At 38.6% G+C, this 16,568-nt stretch overlaps 1 protein-coding gene across 16 annotated transcripts in view; it reads left to right on the top strand.

Annotated features, from left to right (window-relative positions):
• The window catches only part of CADPS2 (calcium dependent secretion activator 2), a 555,767-nt gene that overhangs the window by 485,120 nt on the left and 54,079 nt on the right, over window positions 1-16,568 (top strand). For 10 of the 16 annotated variants that reach the window (XM_074942329.1, XM_074942327.1, XM_074942330.1 and 7 more), the window contains 3 exons: window positions 5,637-5,792; window positions 10,515-10,662; window positions 11,774-11,788. In XM_074942329.1, the coding sequence (XP_074798430.1) occupies window positions 5,637-5,792; window positions 10,515-10,662; window positions 11,774-11,788 (319 nt within the window). The remainder of the gene's footprint in view (window positions 1-5,636; window positions 5,793-10,514; window positions 10,663-11,773; window positions 11,789-16,568) is intronic. The other 6 variants (XM_074942335.1, XM_074942326.1, XM_074942338.1 and 3 more) reach the window with 1 other exon arrangement.

Below are 16,568 nucleotides of genomic sequence, written 5' to 3'. Positions count from 1 at the left end.
TTTGTTTGTTTGTTTGTTTGTTTCTTTTACAAGCAGATGTCTAAATCCATTATCACACATGAAGTTCTGAATTTGTGCTAACAGTTACATAGCCAAGTGTATTGAGTAATGTGTCTACAGACTTTTGGCACTTGTTCATTAGCTGTAATGGGATTTGTTCTTTCTGGCTCCCCTAAGGAATTGTCAACCTTTTTCTTCCCCATCCTTAGGCTTTTACACCCTTTGTCTTGACTGTAACACTGCAAGTTTGCACCTACATACTTTTGCCTTTATAAATCATTATTCCAGCTTTGAATTACAACTCAGTGGTGTTTTGCCCTTCAAAACTCTTCCGACCTGCTTATTCCTGTCCTTTGAAGGTTACTGTCTTAAACAGTGTCCTCCACACTTTACACTTTCTTGAGACTTAATGTTCTTAACTGTGGTCTTCTAACAATCTGCACTTATAGCACTTCTGCCCCGTAAAAATGAATTTTAATTTACATTTTACATATGTGGACATGAGTTGGAGGTTTTTACACACAGATGTTTTTCCCATGGGAAAATATATATAGTAGGTTCCCCAAATTACTGATATTAAGGACTGGTTGTATTATAGGCAGGGCTGCCAAACACTTTGTATTATAAGACCCTGTCTTTAGTTGCTTATAACTTTGCCACCTGTAACTGACTGGGTTGAAATTTTCCATGTTGGTTGTCTCCATCAGGCTAAGTTTCTTCAGAAAATTTCAGCCAAAAGAGTTCAGCCATTCTGAGAATGGAGGAAGGGGCAGATACGTTGTTTTGCCTATGTTAAAAAAAATTCTGATGATCTTTTCTTCGAGCAGTTGTAGTGCCTTAAGACTTTAGAGCAGGTACTTGTAATGTGGCAGGGGTTGGCCTTGGTGTGAGGGATGTGCCTTTTGCCATCCCCATGGAAACTCACCCAAATTTAGTCACGTTGTAAGCCTTTGCCCAGGAATCCTAATTCTGGCATTTCCTAACCTTAATAATGTCCTCTTAATGTAATTTATCTGTTTGTTCATTTATAATTTTGCATAATCTTTGTAATAAAAATGAGTGAGAAAGGGAATGTTATTAAAGATGTACAAGTGCCATAGGGCCAATTCTATCATCGGCTGCACCGGTGTGTAACTATTTGAAGAGGATATAAAGGAGAGTCCTCCTATTTGTAATATCTCAGGGTAGCTGCCACAATGATGCATAAGAGTGCTCAGCAAAGGATGAATAACATGCCAACTCTCACATCCAGTTCGCAAGGGCAGCATTCAGCTAGTACATGTGCTGCCATCCCCAAGTGCTTGTAGGCAGTGGCTAGAGTGCCGCTTCTGCTGAAAGGAACAGTAACAAACAGCCCACCAGGCATTGTACAAGCTCACTGAGACATCTTGCTTAGCAGCTTCAGTATGCTTCCAGGGCTGTCTGCATAGCTGCCTGCCAGCCAGCCACTGTCCCTTCTACCCCGGTAGCATTGTTCTTTGTAAGGGCATGAGTTAATTTAGCATATTCAGTTTCAAGATAAGTGACTCGGATCGTGTTTGAGAGGGAGCAGATTACAGTGAATAATATGTTCTTCACTGTGGCCTCTGTATGTGTATTCCCACTTGTGGGGCATACCCACCCGCATCTGGTGCCATGGCACATTCTAGTAAAACAGCGTCTGCTGGGACATCATCTGGGGTGTGAAGTCCTTTTTGTATGCCTTTCAGAAACCAGTGATTGATGTTATCTTTCTAACCATTGATGGCTGATGTGGAAATGAAATTCCATTCAAAAACGCTGCATTCAAAATTGTAGATGGCAGGCATTCAGTGGAATTCAGATCACATTTTTTGATTAATTACTTTAAAGTTATTACAAAAGCTGGCCATTTTAGCCATTTTTATAGTTAATTGTTTTCAGTGGCTAGAGATTTTATTATACAATGAGGAGCTAAAACACATCGGAAAATATGATTTAACTGAGTTATTTTTAAATATTTTCTAAGAATGTCAAGTCATCTATCTAGTTGACCATAGCCTTTTTGTTTTGTGAAGTGACAAGAAATGGTTTCATATTCTAGCATACATTGCTAACATCCAAGTCCCGGTCGTAAGGCTGTTGTTCCCAATTCAGCAAAGCACTGAAGCACATGTTTAAGTCCATCCCTTTCAACAAAGCAGTTAAGCACTTGCCAAATGCTTAGCTGAATAAGGATGGGTTTAAGCATGTAGTTCGGTTAAGCATGTGCTTAAGTGCTTTGCTGAAGTGGGGTTATTGATATTGAAATTATTTTCCTCTCTGTGACTAATAATTTACACTTACTTTTTTGAGCATTACCATAAAACTTTGTATACAGGCCGTGTTAAATCACTGTAGCTGTTCTGTTGCTATTTCCATTGACAAGTTATTTTTTCTCTTTAATGTGTGGCTAGGAACACTAAATGTGTACTCTTCTCAGTCTTTACACTGTCACAAGAACATCATTACTGTGTTTTCGGTTGTTTTTGCTGGTTCTATAATTTAATGGTACATTTGGGGCATTGCATGTTAAGGTTAGGGAGATATTAAGAGAGTAAAGTGCTGTGTGTAGTAGTCAGTATTTTGCTTGATTGGTCCCATGAGAAGTTAACTCAGAGGACACCTTGGCTAGACGTGCAGAACACTGTGAATTATCGTCAGATTCAGCTAAGGAAAACATGCTGAAAGGTTGAGAGGGCTGGGACGGTGTGTTTGGGGGAGGGGAGGTAGAAGCTTTTAATTAACCAGAATGGGAGTTTTTCTTACAATCTACCTGTTAATTAAAATTTGTTACTCTAAACCTAATTTTTATTTCCTTTCCGTTTTGAATCTTTACTCTTTTACAAGTTTTGAGCCTAGCTTTTAAGTTGGATTTATGGCTTGTTTTGATTATACCAATGTTCCATTTATAAATTATTTTCTCTGTTACATACGTAATAGATGTTCCACAGTCACTGTAATCATCACCACTGGCAGAAGCAGCTACAACCCCATGGAGTTAGGGCCACTTCTTACGCTAGCAATGAATTTGACTCTCAGTATGTGAGTCATTGTTTTGTGGAGTTTTTCCTCTGTACAGTGCTCAGTCAATTCACTGCTTAATAACAATTAATTCTTTTCTCCTACACCAAGATATGCCTGGTGCAGGAAAAGGGAGGAACCTCAAGGAGCTGGTTACAGTTCCTTGAATCTCAATCTGCTCCAGCAGTATTAGATCCCAGTGTACAAAGTGCAAATCAATTTAAGAATGTTCTTGACTTTAAGCAGGTATGTACTGATTTATTGGACCAAGTGCTTTACTGGATTAAGATCAGAGTGCAGAATCATGCCCAAATAAAGTATATACCATTGTACAAATAATCTTAGTCTGTCAGTGTAAAATCATAATCCTCCAGAGTAATTTACTGTAATAGTTAATAATAATCAAATGACAGATGTGTGGTTTTGGAATACACTATTTCTTTCTGTTGTCACAGCTCCTTTTTTGTCAGTAGTATACAATATTAGTCTATATCTTTAAGAAAAATGGTTCTGAATGTCGTTGTGCAATACATAACTAAATAATAAATAAGAATGGTGGTTCAGAAGCATATAAAAAACAAGAAATGTTTATTACGGAGCTTCTCTCAAATTTCAAGAACCAGTGGCTATTATTATAATTATTATAATTGTAAAACCTTATTTGGCTATGTAATGAAACCAGTTTAAGTGGACACCAGGGAGTGAACGTGCATAAGAATACATTGACAATATTTGAGAGCACATGATTCCTCCTGAGTCTTAGAGGATTCCATTTAGTTTGGAGTCCTGTTAAGCAGAAATATGATTTAAAGAGAACAAAATTAAAATGCATAAAATCCCTGCAGATCAAATAGAGAGAAGTGATTATCACATTTGGTAAATAAATGCGCTTTACTTTCAGATAGGCACTCTCATCAAAGTCAATATACATTGAGACTTTGTACGAAAATATGGTAGTGTATTTATGCGCACACCCGCATCTTGTTTTTTAGTTAGTACACTCTCTCCACATCTTTCTCATCCATACCAGTTGACTATCTTATTTTGTGATCTAAGTTTGTATATAATGTAACATATATAAGGACAAACTCACTACCAGGGAATATGGGAGGTATCTGATAACCATGTAGAGTTATTTCATTCGTCTGTAAGGAAGAATCCTACCCTAGCAGGACGGTGGACTCTTGTTTTTCTTCTATTAAAAAACTGTTGCCACTGTGTAAATAAGGGCTTTATGTTCAGTGCAAAGGAAGGGTCTTTGCCTCAAAATGCTCGCAATCTAAACAGGCAACATACACACAGAAGATGGGATTGAGGATTGAACCTAGTCAGCCCAACAGATCTTTGGTCTCTTGAGATCTGGTTGTTCTATTTCAAGGGTGTAACAGGGAGGTATAACTAAGAGTTACTGGATGTTATTAAGCAGAAACATGTAGGCAGAATATCATGAGTCTCCCTAATGGTGAAATCTACTAGACTGTGGACTGTCAGTGTAAGGAACGTGGGGAAGCATCAATACTTGAGTCATTTAAAAATGGAGAAGACAGAGCCACTAGCAAATTACTGTAGGTAACAATCCAACTTCATTAGGGAGATATTTTAGGCCTTTTCCATCTCTAATTTTTTTGGCCCTGATCCTTCTCAGTCCTGAGCGCACTCAACTCCCATTGACTCATTCAGTGGGAGTTGAAGGCATGCAACCCCTTCATGATTATGGCCTTTTGTTATGAGAATATAGGAAGGAAAATGGCAATACTTATAAATTAAAATGCTGAGTCAAGGCTGCTATACTAAATTTTTGTCACTTTTGCTCCTGAAGTATGTTGAAATCTGTTACTTGGAATGTTAATGTGGATAGCATTATGACTCTCAGTACAGCAGTTCAGGCTTTGGAGTATAGGCACATTATTAGCACACTTGGAGGAGTTCATTCCGGCTGAATATTGTAATGGTATCACAGTAATTAATGATGAGCAGATGTATATATTAAAACCTATGAGTTGGTCACGAGGGAGAGTTTTAAAATTGTGGCAACCGCAAATGACATAGAGACATTTTCTTCTTTTGTTCTGCTCATGTTAAGTTTATTGACATTAATGTGAGTTCTGTTTTTCCTTGCTTTGGAGATCTTCTGTACTACTTCCCTCAGTGGGAGTTAATCTGCATGTGTCAAGAGAGTATCTGTCTGTGTGTGGCTCTTCTACTACACTACACTTCTTCAGTACTATGGGAGGTCTACCCACCCATGCTGTGAGAGCAAGCAAATATATGTGCAAAGTGTTCACTGTCGTTAAAAAGTTCTGTCTTAAATAAAACTCCTTTTGCCCATATTTTTCTTCTCTTCTCTTGAATTTGGGTTGCTTCACTTCCCTCTCCCACCTCCATGATACCAGGGTTGAACTCATGTACTTGTTTCACCCCCTAGGGAAGTCATATTAAATCAAAAGGACAGGACTTTCACAACCACTCTAATACTCTTGGAACAACACCCAACTGTGTTGTGGGAGCTAGGTGTGAGAAGTGAACTGGAAGGAGGGGAGGACTCTACTTCTGCAAGTTATTCTGTGTGTTTTTTTCATATGTCCTATAAATTTATCTTCTGTTTTTCTTAATAGCAATGGTTCAGCTACATCAGAAGATCTTTTCTGGAAACTTGATGCACTGCAGATGTTTGTTTTCGATCTGCACTGGCCAGAACCAGAATTTGCCCATCATTTAGAGCAGAGACTTAAACTTATGGCCAGTGATATGATAGAAGCCTGCGTCAAAAGGTACAGTTATATTTTGAAATTGTCTGTTAAAAGTTGTAACACATTTGGACATGAACATCCATGAAATGTTAATGAGAACATCTAGATGTGTGGTATCCATGTAGAATCCTACTGCAAAGATCCTAGCCCATCGCTTTGACCATGTCATTCTTTTCTTTGCATCACTCACCGACTCCCTCTTCTCTATCGCATCAAACATAAGCTGCTTGCCTTCACTTTTAAGGTTCTCAACGTCCTGTCCCTACCTTACCTATTGTCTGTCATTCACTATTGAGATGTTAAATCCCACCTCCATTTGGTCCATGATACCAGCCTCTGTCACCCGCTTCTTTGATTTTCATACAAGTACCCTTATGCTTTCTCCCATATTACCTGTCATGCTTGGGAGGCGTTCCCCACAAAGCCACCTCATTAACCTCCTTTAAAACCCTGCTTTTCCATGATTCCTACAGAAAGCTTGACAATGATGTGCTGAGACCGCTGTCTATCGCATTGACCAAATTGCCTCATTGGTTCATTGTACCCACCCCAAACCCCATCTGTCTGTCTGTATCCATCTGGTGTCTCTTGTTTTATACTTAGATTGTAAGGTCTTTGGGCCAGGGCCAGGCTTTTTGTTCTGTGGAGTTTTTTTTACAGCGCTGAGCACAATGGGGTCCTGATCTATGAGTGGGACTCTAAGCATTATGATAAAACAAATGATAAACAATAGGGCTATTTTGGGAGCCTGCAAAGACCACAGATCCCACTTTTGATCCTGAAGCATAAAGCTATTATAAGATGGGTGCTCTTTGTTTTTTAAAGTGAGTTTCTGGCCCTATTCCTTTGAAAGGTAGATTTGAACATGTAAACATAAATTAATGTAAACCGATCACTGGGATGAAAGTTTGTCACATGGATTTTTACTGAACATTACAGGTTATTCACGACTTATCAATAATCATACCACCCAGGATTAGCCTTTGGGATTCATGAAACCCATATTCAGATATTCTTCTATTTTGGGGGTGACCCTATACCAATTTAAAACTGTGGGGGGCCTGTGCCACCTGGGATACTGCTAATAGCACTTGGTCAGCTACAGCCTCTCTTGGCTCCCTGTTGGCTACTTGAATGTCTCTTCTGATGAGTAGTTAGTGGGTCTCTAAGCTCAAGGAAGGGTGGCTACAAAGTATAAAAGGCAGTATTGTTTTGTAGACTACTACGCACAGGTCTGAGAGCAAGAGACTTCTGCATTCCAGTCTTGGCTCTGACATTGACTGTGTGGCTTTCATCAAACCATGTAACCTCTTCGCCTCAGTATCCCCATATGTAGAATTGGGATAATAATACTGAAATGCATCACCCGGGGGTTATAATGACTAAGTAGCCACTGTTTGTAAAACACAATTATATAAGTGCTGAAATTCACTAGGATGTACACAGATCCCTCACAGATCTGGGTTGTAGTTTGAGTCTGTCCTAATAAATTATCTTGCTGACCTTCCTCTTAATTGAATCCTAAGGCTCTCACTCTGCGTAGCGGCAAGATCACAGTAGTTTGGTATATATGTTAATGGAAGAAGGTTTGAGAAATACTTTTTGAAGGTCACCCAAAAGTCCTAAAAAATCATCTGCATATTATCAAAGTCAAGTGAGGTGCCAAATGCTGTATTGATAGCAGATTGTACTGAGATGTACAGTTCAAAATGATAGAACAGTGCAAGTACATTTCAAACTTGCTAAAGGATCTACAGAATATGATTTCAGGCATCTTAAAGATATATCACAATATCCTTGCTGCTAAATATAAGCATAAGCTAAATGTTGTTTATACATTTTATATAACTCATAAAAATATAACTGATAAATTATGATAAATGTTATCTAGATATATCTAACTAGAGCTAGGTTGAAAAATAAAAACCTAATTCATTAAAAAAGTAGAATGTCAAAGTTGTTTTAATTCTGATGTATTTGAAAAGGACCCATTTTTGATTTTATCAAAATTTGACATGATATTTTTAATATTTCTTAAAAAATCAACAATAACATTATCAAAATGGTTGTTGACATTTTTGTTTGTTGAAACAATATGAAAAAAACAATTATTAAAAAAAAACAATTTTTCTGCAAACAAAACAATTTGATAACCATTTTTCTGGTGTTTTTTAAAAAAAATTATAAAAAAAAAAGCCTGAATGATTATGAAAAACAATTTTTTGACAAGGTAGATCAACAATCATTTGAAAAATACTGAACAGTTCTTAGTGCTGACCATAGTGGTTGAGATTTCAAAAGCCTAAACTTTTCCTGTACAATAGTTTGCACAAATTGGTATTTAGAGTGGCAAATAAACAATCACTAGCTCAGGTACCTATTTCTGTGTTCCGTTGCTGATTTCTCAGACAGAAATATGGGGGTTCACATGTAAAATGAGCCCAGATGCAAATTTTGTGGCTGCACCTTGAAAACCCACATTTGAAAAGAAACCTTTTTTATGGCCAATTTTTAAGTCTGTGTTACTGCCTTCAAAGTGATAGGAAGATTTAAAACCATATGTCTAGTCTTGTTTGACAAGAAGGAACCTGAGATAAGTGGCCTAAAAGCAAATTGTTTCACTTATCACTCCTTCCATATCTAACTAAAAATCAACTCTTAGAAGATTTGCAATCAAAAATTCTTGGTAGAAGAGAAATCTTTTGACACTGTAAATGAATGAATTACATCTGTGGTCCTGAAAACATGTTCGACCACGAAGTGCAGGTGGTTCAAGATTATTGACTGCCAATGTGAAATTGTGGCTTGCTGGTTAAAGAGCATGGAACTTACAGAATGCCTAATAAGCTACTATGGGTAGAAAATACTTCAAGCTCTAGTGTCATTGGAGAAAATTAGCAAAGCTGCTTATCACCTCAGATTTACCACTTATCCAAATATGAAGGCTTATCCTCTGTACTGCTTCATCATGGTGGCAGAACAATATCCACAATCTTCAACTATTACATTTCTACTTGGAAACCTAAGACCATTACAAGTGATTTCAAGCATGCAGTTATTATTTTTATAAAAAGAAGAACAGATCATAGTGTGGAACTTCCTGAAGGTCCACTCTTTCATCTGTTTGTGGTAAAGCTCGATCAAAAGTCCTTCCCAATCATCTCTTACATACAACTGTATTCCTACCCAAGAGTCAATGTGTTTTCTTCATTGGTCTGTGTACCAGGGAAATTACTTTTACTCACTGCCGACTCCAACAAATGTCATGAGACCAATATCAGCTGCTTCACAAGGCTTTTATGGACCCAGCCAGGCCACCCGTTATATAAAAGAGGCATATTCTGAACAATCCCACAAAAAATACTATCATATGAATGAATTTGTCATCATCTGTTTATTCGAACAACATATATCTGGAATGCTATCTGTAAGCAAGTTGGGCCTAATATGTTCAGAACTTTAAAGAAAAGCATTTTAATAGCAAATCAGAACTGGATCAGGTAATAGTAGCGAAGTACTGGTGCACTGCTGTCATTACAAGTGGTCTCTGTTAGGACGCAAGCTGCCACATGATGAATCAGCTACACCTTTTGAGTTGGCTTTTCACTTCGGTGTCAGGTACTGTAGAGCTTGTTGCAATAGGCAAATCTGAAAATGTCTAAGGCCTGATTATGAGATCTAGACTTCTTTTTTAAGCAAATCAGGAAGACTGATGGCTTCCAGGTGCATTGGCTTAATAAGATTCTCAGAAACAACTCATATAGCTAAGTCTTTAACATGAAAATTGCTGTCTTTCGGTAAATTCATCTCCTGTGGAGTAGGCACTTTATTCAGTAGCCCTCTATGTGCCCACCATAGGGCACATTCTAATTCAGCTATGTAAAGTTTCACCTCAGCATGAGTTTCCATGTGCAAGACACCCGTAAATGGTCCCAAAACAGCAATAACATTGCAGCTGACACATGAGAAATCTTGTCACTCTCTCAAATCAAATGGAGAATCATATGAGGAAAGTTTTTTGGGGAGAGATGAATTGAAACTTTTAGGCTGATTTATACAAACTGTTGTAATGATTATAAGAATTATATTTCTCTAGTAGCGTAGATGTTTGATTTAGCCGTCCTTTTACATTTGTATAAAATAGGCCTGATTCTGATCTCACAGTAAATTTTCTCTGATGTAACTCTACTGACTGCAGTGATTTTGCTCTGGATTTACACCAACATGAGACGAGAACCAGATCTTTGTGTATCTATCTTTGTTTTAATATGAAAGGAAATAATTTAACTCACTTTTTTCTTTATTAAAGATTGTTTTTTTTAATTAAAGCCGTAAGAGGATTTTTGAGTCATATGTATCAGAAGTGGTATCCTAACATGACAGATTAGCTGTTACGTTTTAATGCAGAAGATCCAAATATTTCTTTGAGCTTTATATTTTTACTGCTTGAAACTTGTTCACAGATAATGGATTAGGAAGCATATTGTTAAATGTATTATGTTTTTGCCTACCAGTCATTATTTAGCTAAATCAAAGCAGAATTTTGAGATTACTTTCGTGTTCTACTGAACAGATGAATATTTTACTCTACTATTTGTAGTATTGTGTTCCTACATGCTTCCACCTGGTGCTCACAGACTTAATTTTTAAATTAACACATTTAGTGAGATTTTTGCTTTTACATGTCAGTTGTCTGGAATTATGACAAACTTTCATGTTGTGAATTCATGTTTAAATAAATAGAACAAGAATTGCATTTGAACTCAAGCTACAAAAGACAAACAAATCAATGGACTTGCGTATTCCTGCCTCCGTGTGTACGATGTTTAACGTTTTAGTTGATGCCAAAAAGCAAACTGCTAAACTCTGCATTCTGGATGGTGGGCAAGAGGTAGGTGGAATTGTGTATGTTTAGATTAATCAGGGGTGTCTAGCACTGTGAACTGTCTTTACTAGATTGATTAAAATAGCTCTGTTTTTTATTTGTGTATTTTGTCTTCTGAAATGTGTCACATAGTTTTAATTTTGTTTATATAAGTATCTGAGTATCACTGAGGGTGCAAACTGTCCCCCATTATTCCATCCAAATGGACAGAGGAAAGTCCATAATTTTTCTGTGTTCAGGGAGACACCAGGAGGGATTTTGCACTATCCATCCCAGAGCTTCTCCTGAGTTGCATCTAAGAACCAACCTTGTTTATGACAGCATCTTAATAGCACAACTGAGCCAAAGCATCATTCTTTATAGTAACCTGTTCATCTGATTAGATTTATATTTAATTGGTTCTTTTAATGCTCTGGCTGGCATTTGCACCTACATGTGCACGAGAAAAATTTTAACTAGAGGAGAGAATCATTGAGTACAATTGTTAACCTTTAACTTTTGCTCTTCTAGAACCTGTGTAGAGGCCATTGTTTGGGTGCTGTACAAATGGGACTGTAGAGAGAGACTCTATGATGGGGCAGTGGCCCATGCTTTTTGAGTGGATGTACATCCATACTTGGCTACTCCCCCATCCCTTTGTACATAGAATACTCCCACTCTTGTCCGGAATAATCTGTGCAATGGTGAGGGGGCAATAGTGGTCTCTAGGCCATCCAGAATACTGATGCACAATTAATACTGCTTTTGCAGTGTTGATGTACATGGGTGGGGGTGGGGGTGTAATTTTGTTTGTTTGGGTTTTCGTGGGGGAGGGGAACCAATTGTCAGAATATGACACCAACAATTATTCCTGCCTTGTGCAGAAATATATATATATATATATATAATCATATCATTGTTACAGGCAGTTTTATTTTTATTTTATTCAGCCATATCATTTCTGTTGATTGCCCTTTTCTGTTGTCTTGGTGGGCATGCTCCTCATTTCCTTAGCTCATCTATTTAAGTTAGCATTTTAGCCATAATTAATTTTTCATTTAATGAAATGTTCATCATTTTCCTGTTCTTCCCCCTGTTATCTGCTTTTTCTACTTTGATTTTCCATGATTTGATCCAGTTTGCTGGTCAGTGGGTAAGTGCCTTTCATTTTAGAAACTGCTTGTTCTATGTGAATTGTTTATATTCAATGCTTGTTATAAACGACCTATTACTGTTCCTGCTCATTCAGCAACATGGGCTGGAGGGACTTCCTCTGCTGTTTGAACTTGTTAGGCAGTGATCAGTCACCAGACACCAAATTTCTTCTCACCCCATCCAGCTGAAATCTCTCTTCAGGCTGGTTCCAGAAATTTCTTCTGTTTATCTTCTGCCCTGCTACAGGCAGATGCCTTCAGATCCTCCTGGAGCAGAACACACAAGAATGGGCAGGAAGTACTCTGAGCATGGCTGTGCAGTGGTACTGTGACTTGTTCTTGGTGCCACAGTTGTTATGTCTCTCTTGGCAGCCGGTATCAAGCAAAGTGCCCCAGGGGTCAGTCCCGGGGCCGGTTTTGTTCAACATTTTTATTAATGATCTGGATGATGGGATGAACTGCACCCTCAGCAAGTTCGCAGATGACACTAAGCTGGGGGGAGAGGTAGGGATAGGGTCCAGAGTAACCTAGACAAATTGGAGGATTGGGCCAAAAGAAATCTGATGAGGTTCAACAAGGACAAGTGCAGAGTTGTGCACTTAGGAAGGAAGACTCCCATGCACTGCGACAGCCTGGGGACCGACTGGCTAAGCAGCAGTTCTGCAGAAAAGGACCTGGAGATTACAGTGGACGAGAAGCTGAATATGAGTCAGGAGTGTGCCCTTGTTGCAACGAAGGCCAACAGCATATTGGGCTGTATTAGTAGGAGCAGATCAAGGGAAGTGATTATTCCCCTCTATTCAGCACTGGTGAGGCCACACTTGGAGTATTGTGTCCTGTTTTGGTCCCCCCACTACAGAAGGGATGTGGACAAGAGAGAGAGTCCAGCAGAGGGAAACGAAAATGATTAGGGGGCTGGGGCACGGGATTTACGAGGAGAGGCTGAGGGAGTTGGGCTTATTTAGTCTGCAGAAGAGAAGAGTGAGGGGGGATTTGATAGCCGCCTTCAACTACCTGAAGGTGGGTTCCAAAGAGGATGGAGCTAGGCTGTTCTCAGTGGCAGATGACAGAACAAGAAGCAATGGTCTCAAGTTGAAGTGGGGGAGGTCTAGGTTGGATATTAGAAAACACTATTTCACTAGGAGGGTGGTGAAGCACTGGAATGGGTTACCTAGGGAGGTGGTGGAATCTCCATCCTTAGAGGTTTTTAAGGCCCAGCTTGACAAAGCCCTGGCTGGGATGATTTAGTTGGAGTTGGTCCTACTTTGAGCAGGGGATTGGACTAGATGACCTCCCGAGGTCTCTTCCAACCCTAACATTCTATGATTCTTGCTCCCTTTCAAGACTGACTGAGTCGGACAGCTTTGGAATCTCCCTCACCTCTCAGGGGAGGCAGAAGAGCACGTCAACACAAGACCAATAGCATCAGAGCCAACCCCAGAGACTCCCAGCACCGCTTCACCTCAGCCCATAGTAGTGAGTCCACCTCTACCCCTACTTGTTTTTCAGGCAATGTCCTGAGAATAGGCTTCCCACTTCCTCCTCAGGGAAGGCAGCACTTCCATGAAGGCCTTTCACACAGAAGGTAAACAACCCCACTCTCTCGATCCATTCCATTCCACTTCCCTTCTCAGGGTAGGAACACTTAAAGAGGGCTTCCTGCATTGCCAGCCAAATACTCTCAAAACCATCAGAGCTTCAGTCCTTGCCAAAGGGCTCTTCAGAAATCTTCCTGTGCCGCTCCCATGTGGCACTGCAGTCTCTAGCTCCAGTCTCCCTTCATCATCCCCTCTCAGCAGCAGCATAGGGAACTATCTCAGGTTCTTACTCTGAAAGCGTGAGACTTCCTTCATAGGGCCTAATCACATCAGCCACACTATCAGAGGCTCGTTCACCTGCACATCTACCAATGTGATATATGCCATCATGTGCCAGCAATGCCCCACTGCCATGTACATTGGTCAAACTGGACAGTCTCTACGTAAAAGAATAAATGGACACAAATCAGATGTCAAGAATTATAACATTCAAAAACAAGTCGGAGAACACTTCAATCTCTTTGGTCACTCGATTACAGACCTAAAAGTGGCAATTCTTCAACAAAAAAACTTCAGAAACAGACTCCAACGAGAGACTGCTGAATTGGAATTAATTTGCAAACTGGATACAGTTAACTTAGGCTTGAATAAAGATTGGGAGTGGATGGGTCATTACACAAAGTAAAACTATTTCGCCATGTTTATTCCCTCCCCCTCCCCCGGCTGTTCCTCAGACGTTCTTGTCAACTGCTGGAAATGGCCCACCTTGATTATCACTACAAAAGTTTTTTTTTCTCTCCTGCTGGTAATAGCTCACCTTACCTGATCACTCTCCTTACAGTGTGTATGGTAACATCCATTGTTTCATGTTCTCTATGTATATAAATCTCCCCACTGTATTTTCCTCTGAATGCATCCGATGAAGTGAGCTGTAGCTCACAAAAGCGTATGCTCAAATAAATTTGTTAGTCTCTAAGGTGCCACAAGTCCTCTTTTTCTCATTACCCTGTAATTCTTGTAAAGGACTGAAGGCAGACATTCTTCTTCAACTATTCCTTAAACTGGGAAAACTGAATAGTGGAGTGTATTGAGGCTAATGCTTCTTAATATATTTATTAATGGTGGGCAGCAAGTTGGTGAACTTTGTCAATGACTCCATGGTAATTTTGATTAATACAATCCAAAAAGGATTCTGATTAACTCGAGAAGGATTAAAACACTTCATGTGGCTCGGCAGTAGAAGACCAGAGGAAACGTAATATAAATACACACTGGCAATAGTAGTTTAAACTCATAAAGTGGTGGGATATTGATTTCCAAGAACCTCCAAGGAAAAGACTTGGGATTCACCGGTGATAACAATAAAGATATTAGTCCAATGTGCTTCAGCAGTTTAATAAAAACCAAATAGGATACTTGGGTGCACCTAAATGGAACAGAAAATAATACAGAGTATAATATAGTATAATATTGAACAAGATGTGGTCAGGTATAGCTTCAAAATGTAAACTCATCATCACAAGAATTGGGAAAGAATTCCTCTCTTTTCCAAATGCAATAATGCACAGGTGGCCAAGTGCAGTATGAGTATATTTTAGGGCTGTCGATTAATCACAGTTAACTCATATGATTTAAAAAAATTAATCGTGATTTAAAAAAAATCACGATTAATGACACTGTTAAACAGTAGAATACCAATTGAAATGTATTAAATATTTTGGAATGTTTTTCTACATTTTCAAACATATTGATTTCTATTACAACCCAGAATACAAAGTTTACAGTGCTTACTTTATATTATTATTTTTATTACCAATATTTGCACGTAGAAATGATAAAAAAAAAGTATTTTTCAATTCACTTCATACAAGTACGGTAGTGCAATCTCTTTATCGTGAAACTGTAACTTACAAATGTAGATTTTTTTTTGTTACATAACTCCACTCAAAAACAAAACAGTGTAAAACTTTAGACTCTACAAGTCCATTCAGTCCTACTTCTTGTTCAGCTAACTGCTAAGACAAACAAGTTTGTTTACATTTACAGGAGATAATGCTGCCTGCTTCCTATTTACAATGTCACCTGAAAGTGAGAACAGGCATCTGCACAGCACTGTTGTAGCCAGTGTTGCAAGGTATTTACATGCCAGATATGCTAAACGTAAGTATGCCCCTTCATGCTTCGACACCATTCCAGAGGACATGCTTCCATGCTGATGATGCTCATTAAAAAAAAATTGTTAATTAAATTTGTGACTGAACTCCTTGGGGGAGAATTGTACGTCTCCTGTTCTGTTTTACCTGCATTCTGCCATATAGTTCATGTTATAGCAGTCTCGGATGATGACTCAGCACATGTTCTTCATTTTAAGAACACTTTCACAGCAGATTTGACAAAATGCAAAGAAAGTACCAATGTGAGATTTTTAAAAATAGCTATAGCACTTGACCCAAGGTTTAAGAATCGGAAGTGCTATCCAGAATCTGAGAGGGACAAGGTGTGGTGCATGCTTTCAGAACTCTTAAAAGCTCTTTTCTGATGCAGAAACTACAGAATCCGAACCACCAAAAAAGAAAATCAACCTTTTGCAGGTGGCATCTGACTCCGATGATGAAAATTAATATGCGTCGGTTGGCACTGATTTGGATGGTTATCGAGCAGAACCTGTCATCAGCATCTACGCATGTCCAGTGGAATGGTGGTTGAAGCATGAAGGGACATATGAATCTTTAGCACATCTGGCACGTAAATATCTTGCAACACTGGCTACAACAGTGCCATGCGAACGCCTGTTCTCACTTTCAGGTGACGTTGTAAACAAGAAGCGTGCAGCATTATCTCCTGCAAATTGTAACCAAACTTGTTTGTCTAGCGATTGGCTGGACAAGAAGTAGGAGTGAGTGCACTTGTAGGCTCTAAAGTTTTACATTGTTTTATTTTTGAATGCAGTCATTTTTTGTACATAATTCTATATTTGTAAGTTCAACTATTATGATAAAGAGTGTGCACTACAGGACTTGTATTAGGTGAATTGAAAAATACTGTTTCTTTTGTTTTTTACAGTGCAAATATTTGTAATAAAAATAAATATAAAGTGAGCACTTTGTATTCTGTGGTGTAATTGAAATCAATATATTTGAAAATGTAGAAAACATCCAAAAATATTTCAGTAAATGGTATTCTATTATTGTTTAACAGTGTGATTAATCTCCCTATTAACTGTGATTAATTTTTTTAATCG

The sequence above is a fragment of the Natator depressus genome, chromosome 1, assembly GCF_965152275.1.
Source record: "Natator depressus isolate rNatDep1 chromosome 1, rNatDep2.hap1, whole genome shotgun sequence".
NCBI lineage: Eukaryota > Metazoa > Chordata > Testudines > Cheloniidae > Natator > Natator depressus.
The sequence above is the reverse complement of the archived record's forward strand: the minus strand, read 5'-3'. Positions and strand labels throughout refer to the sequence as shown.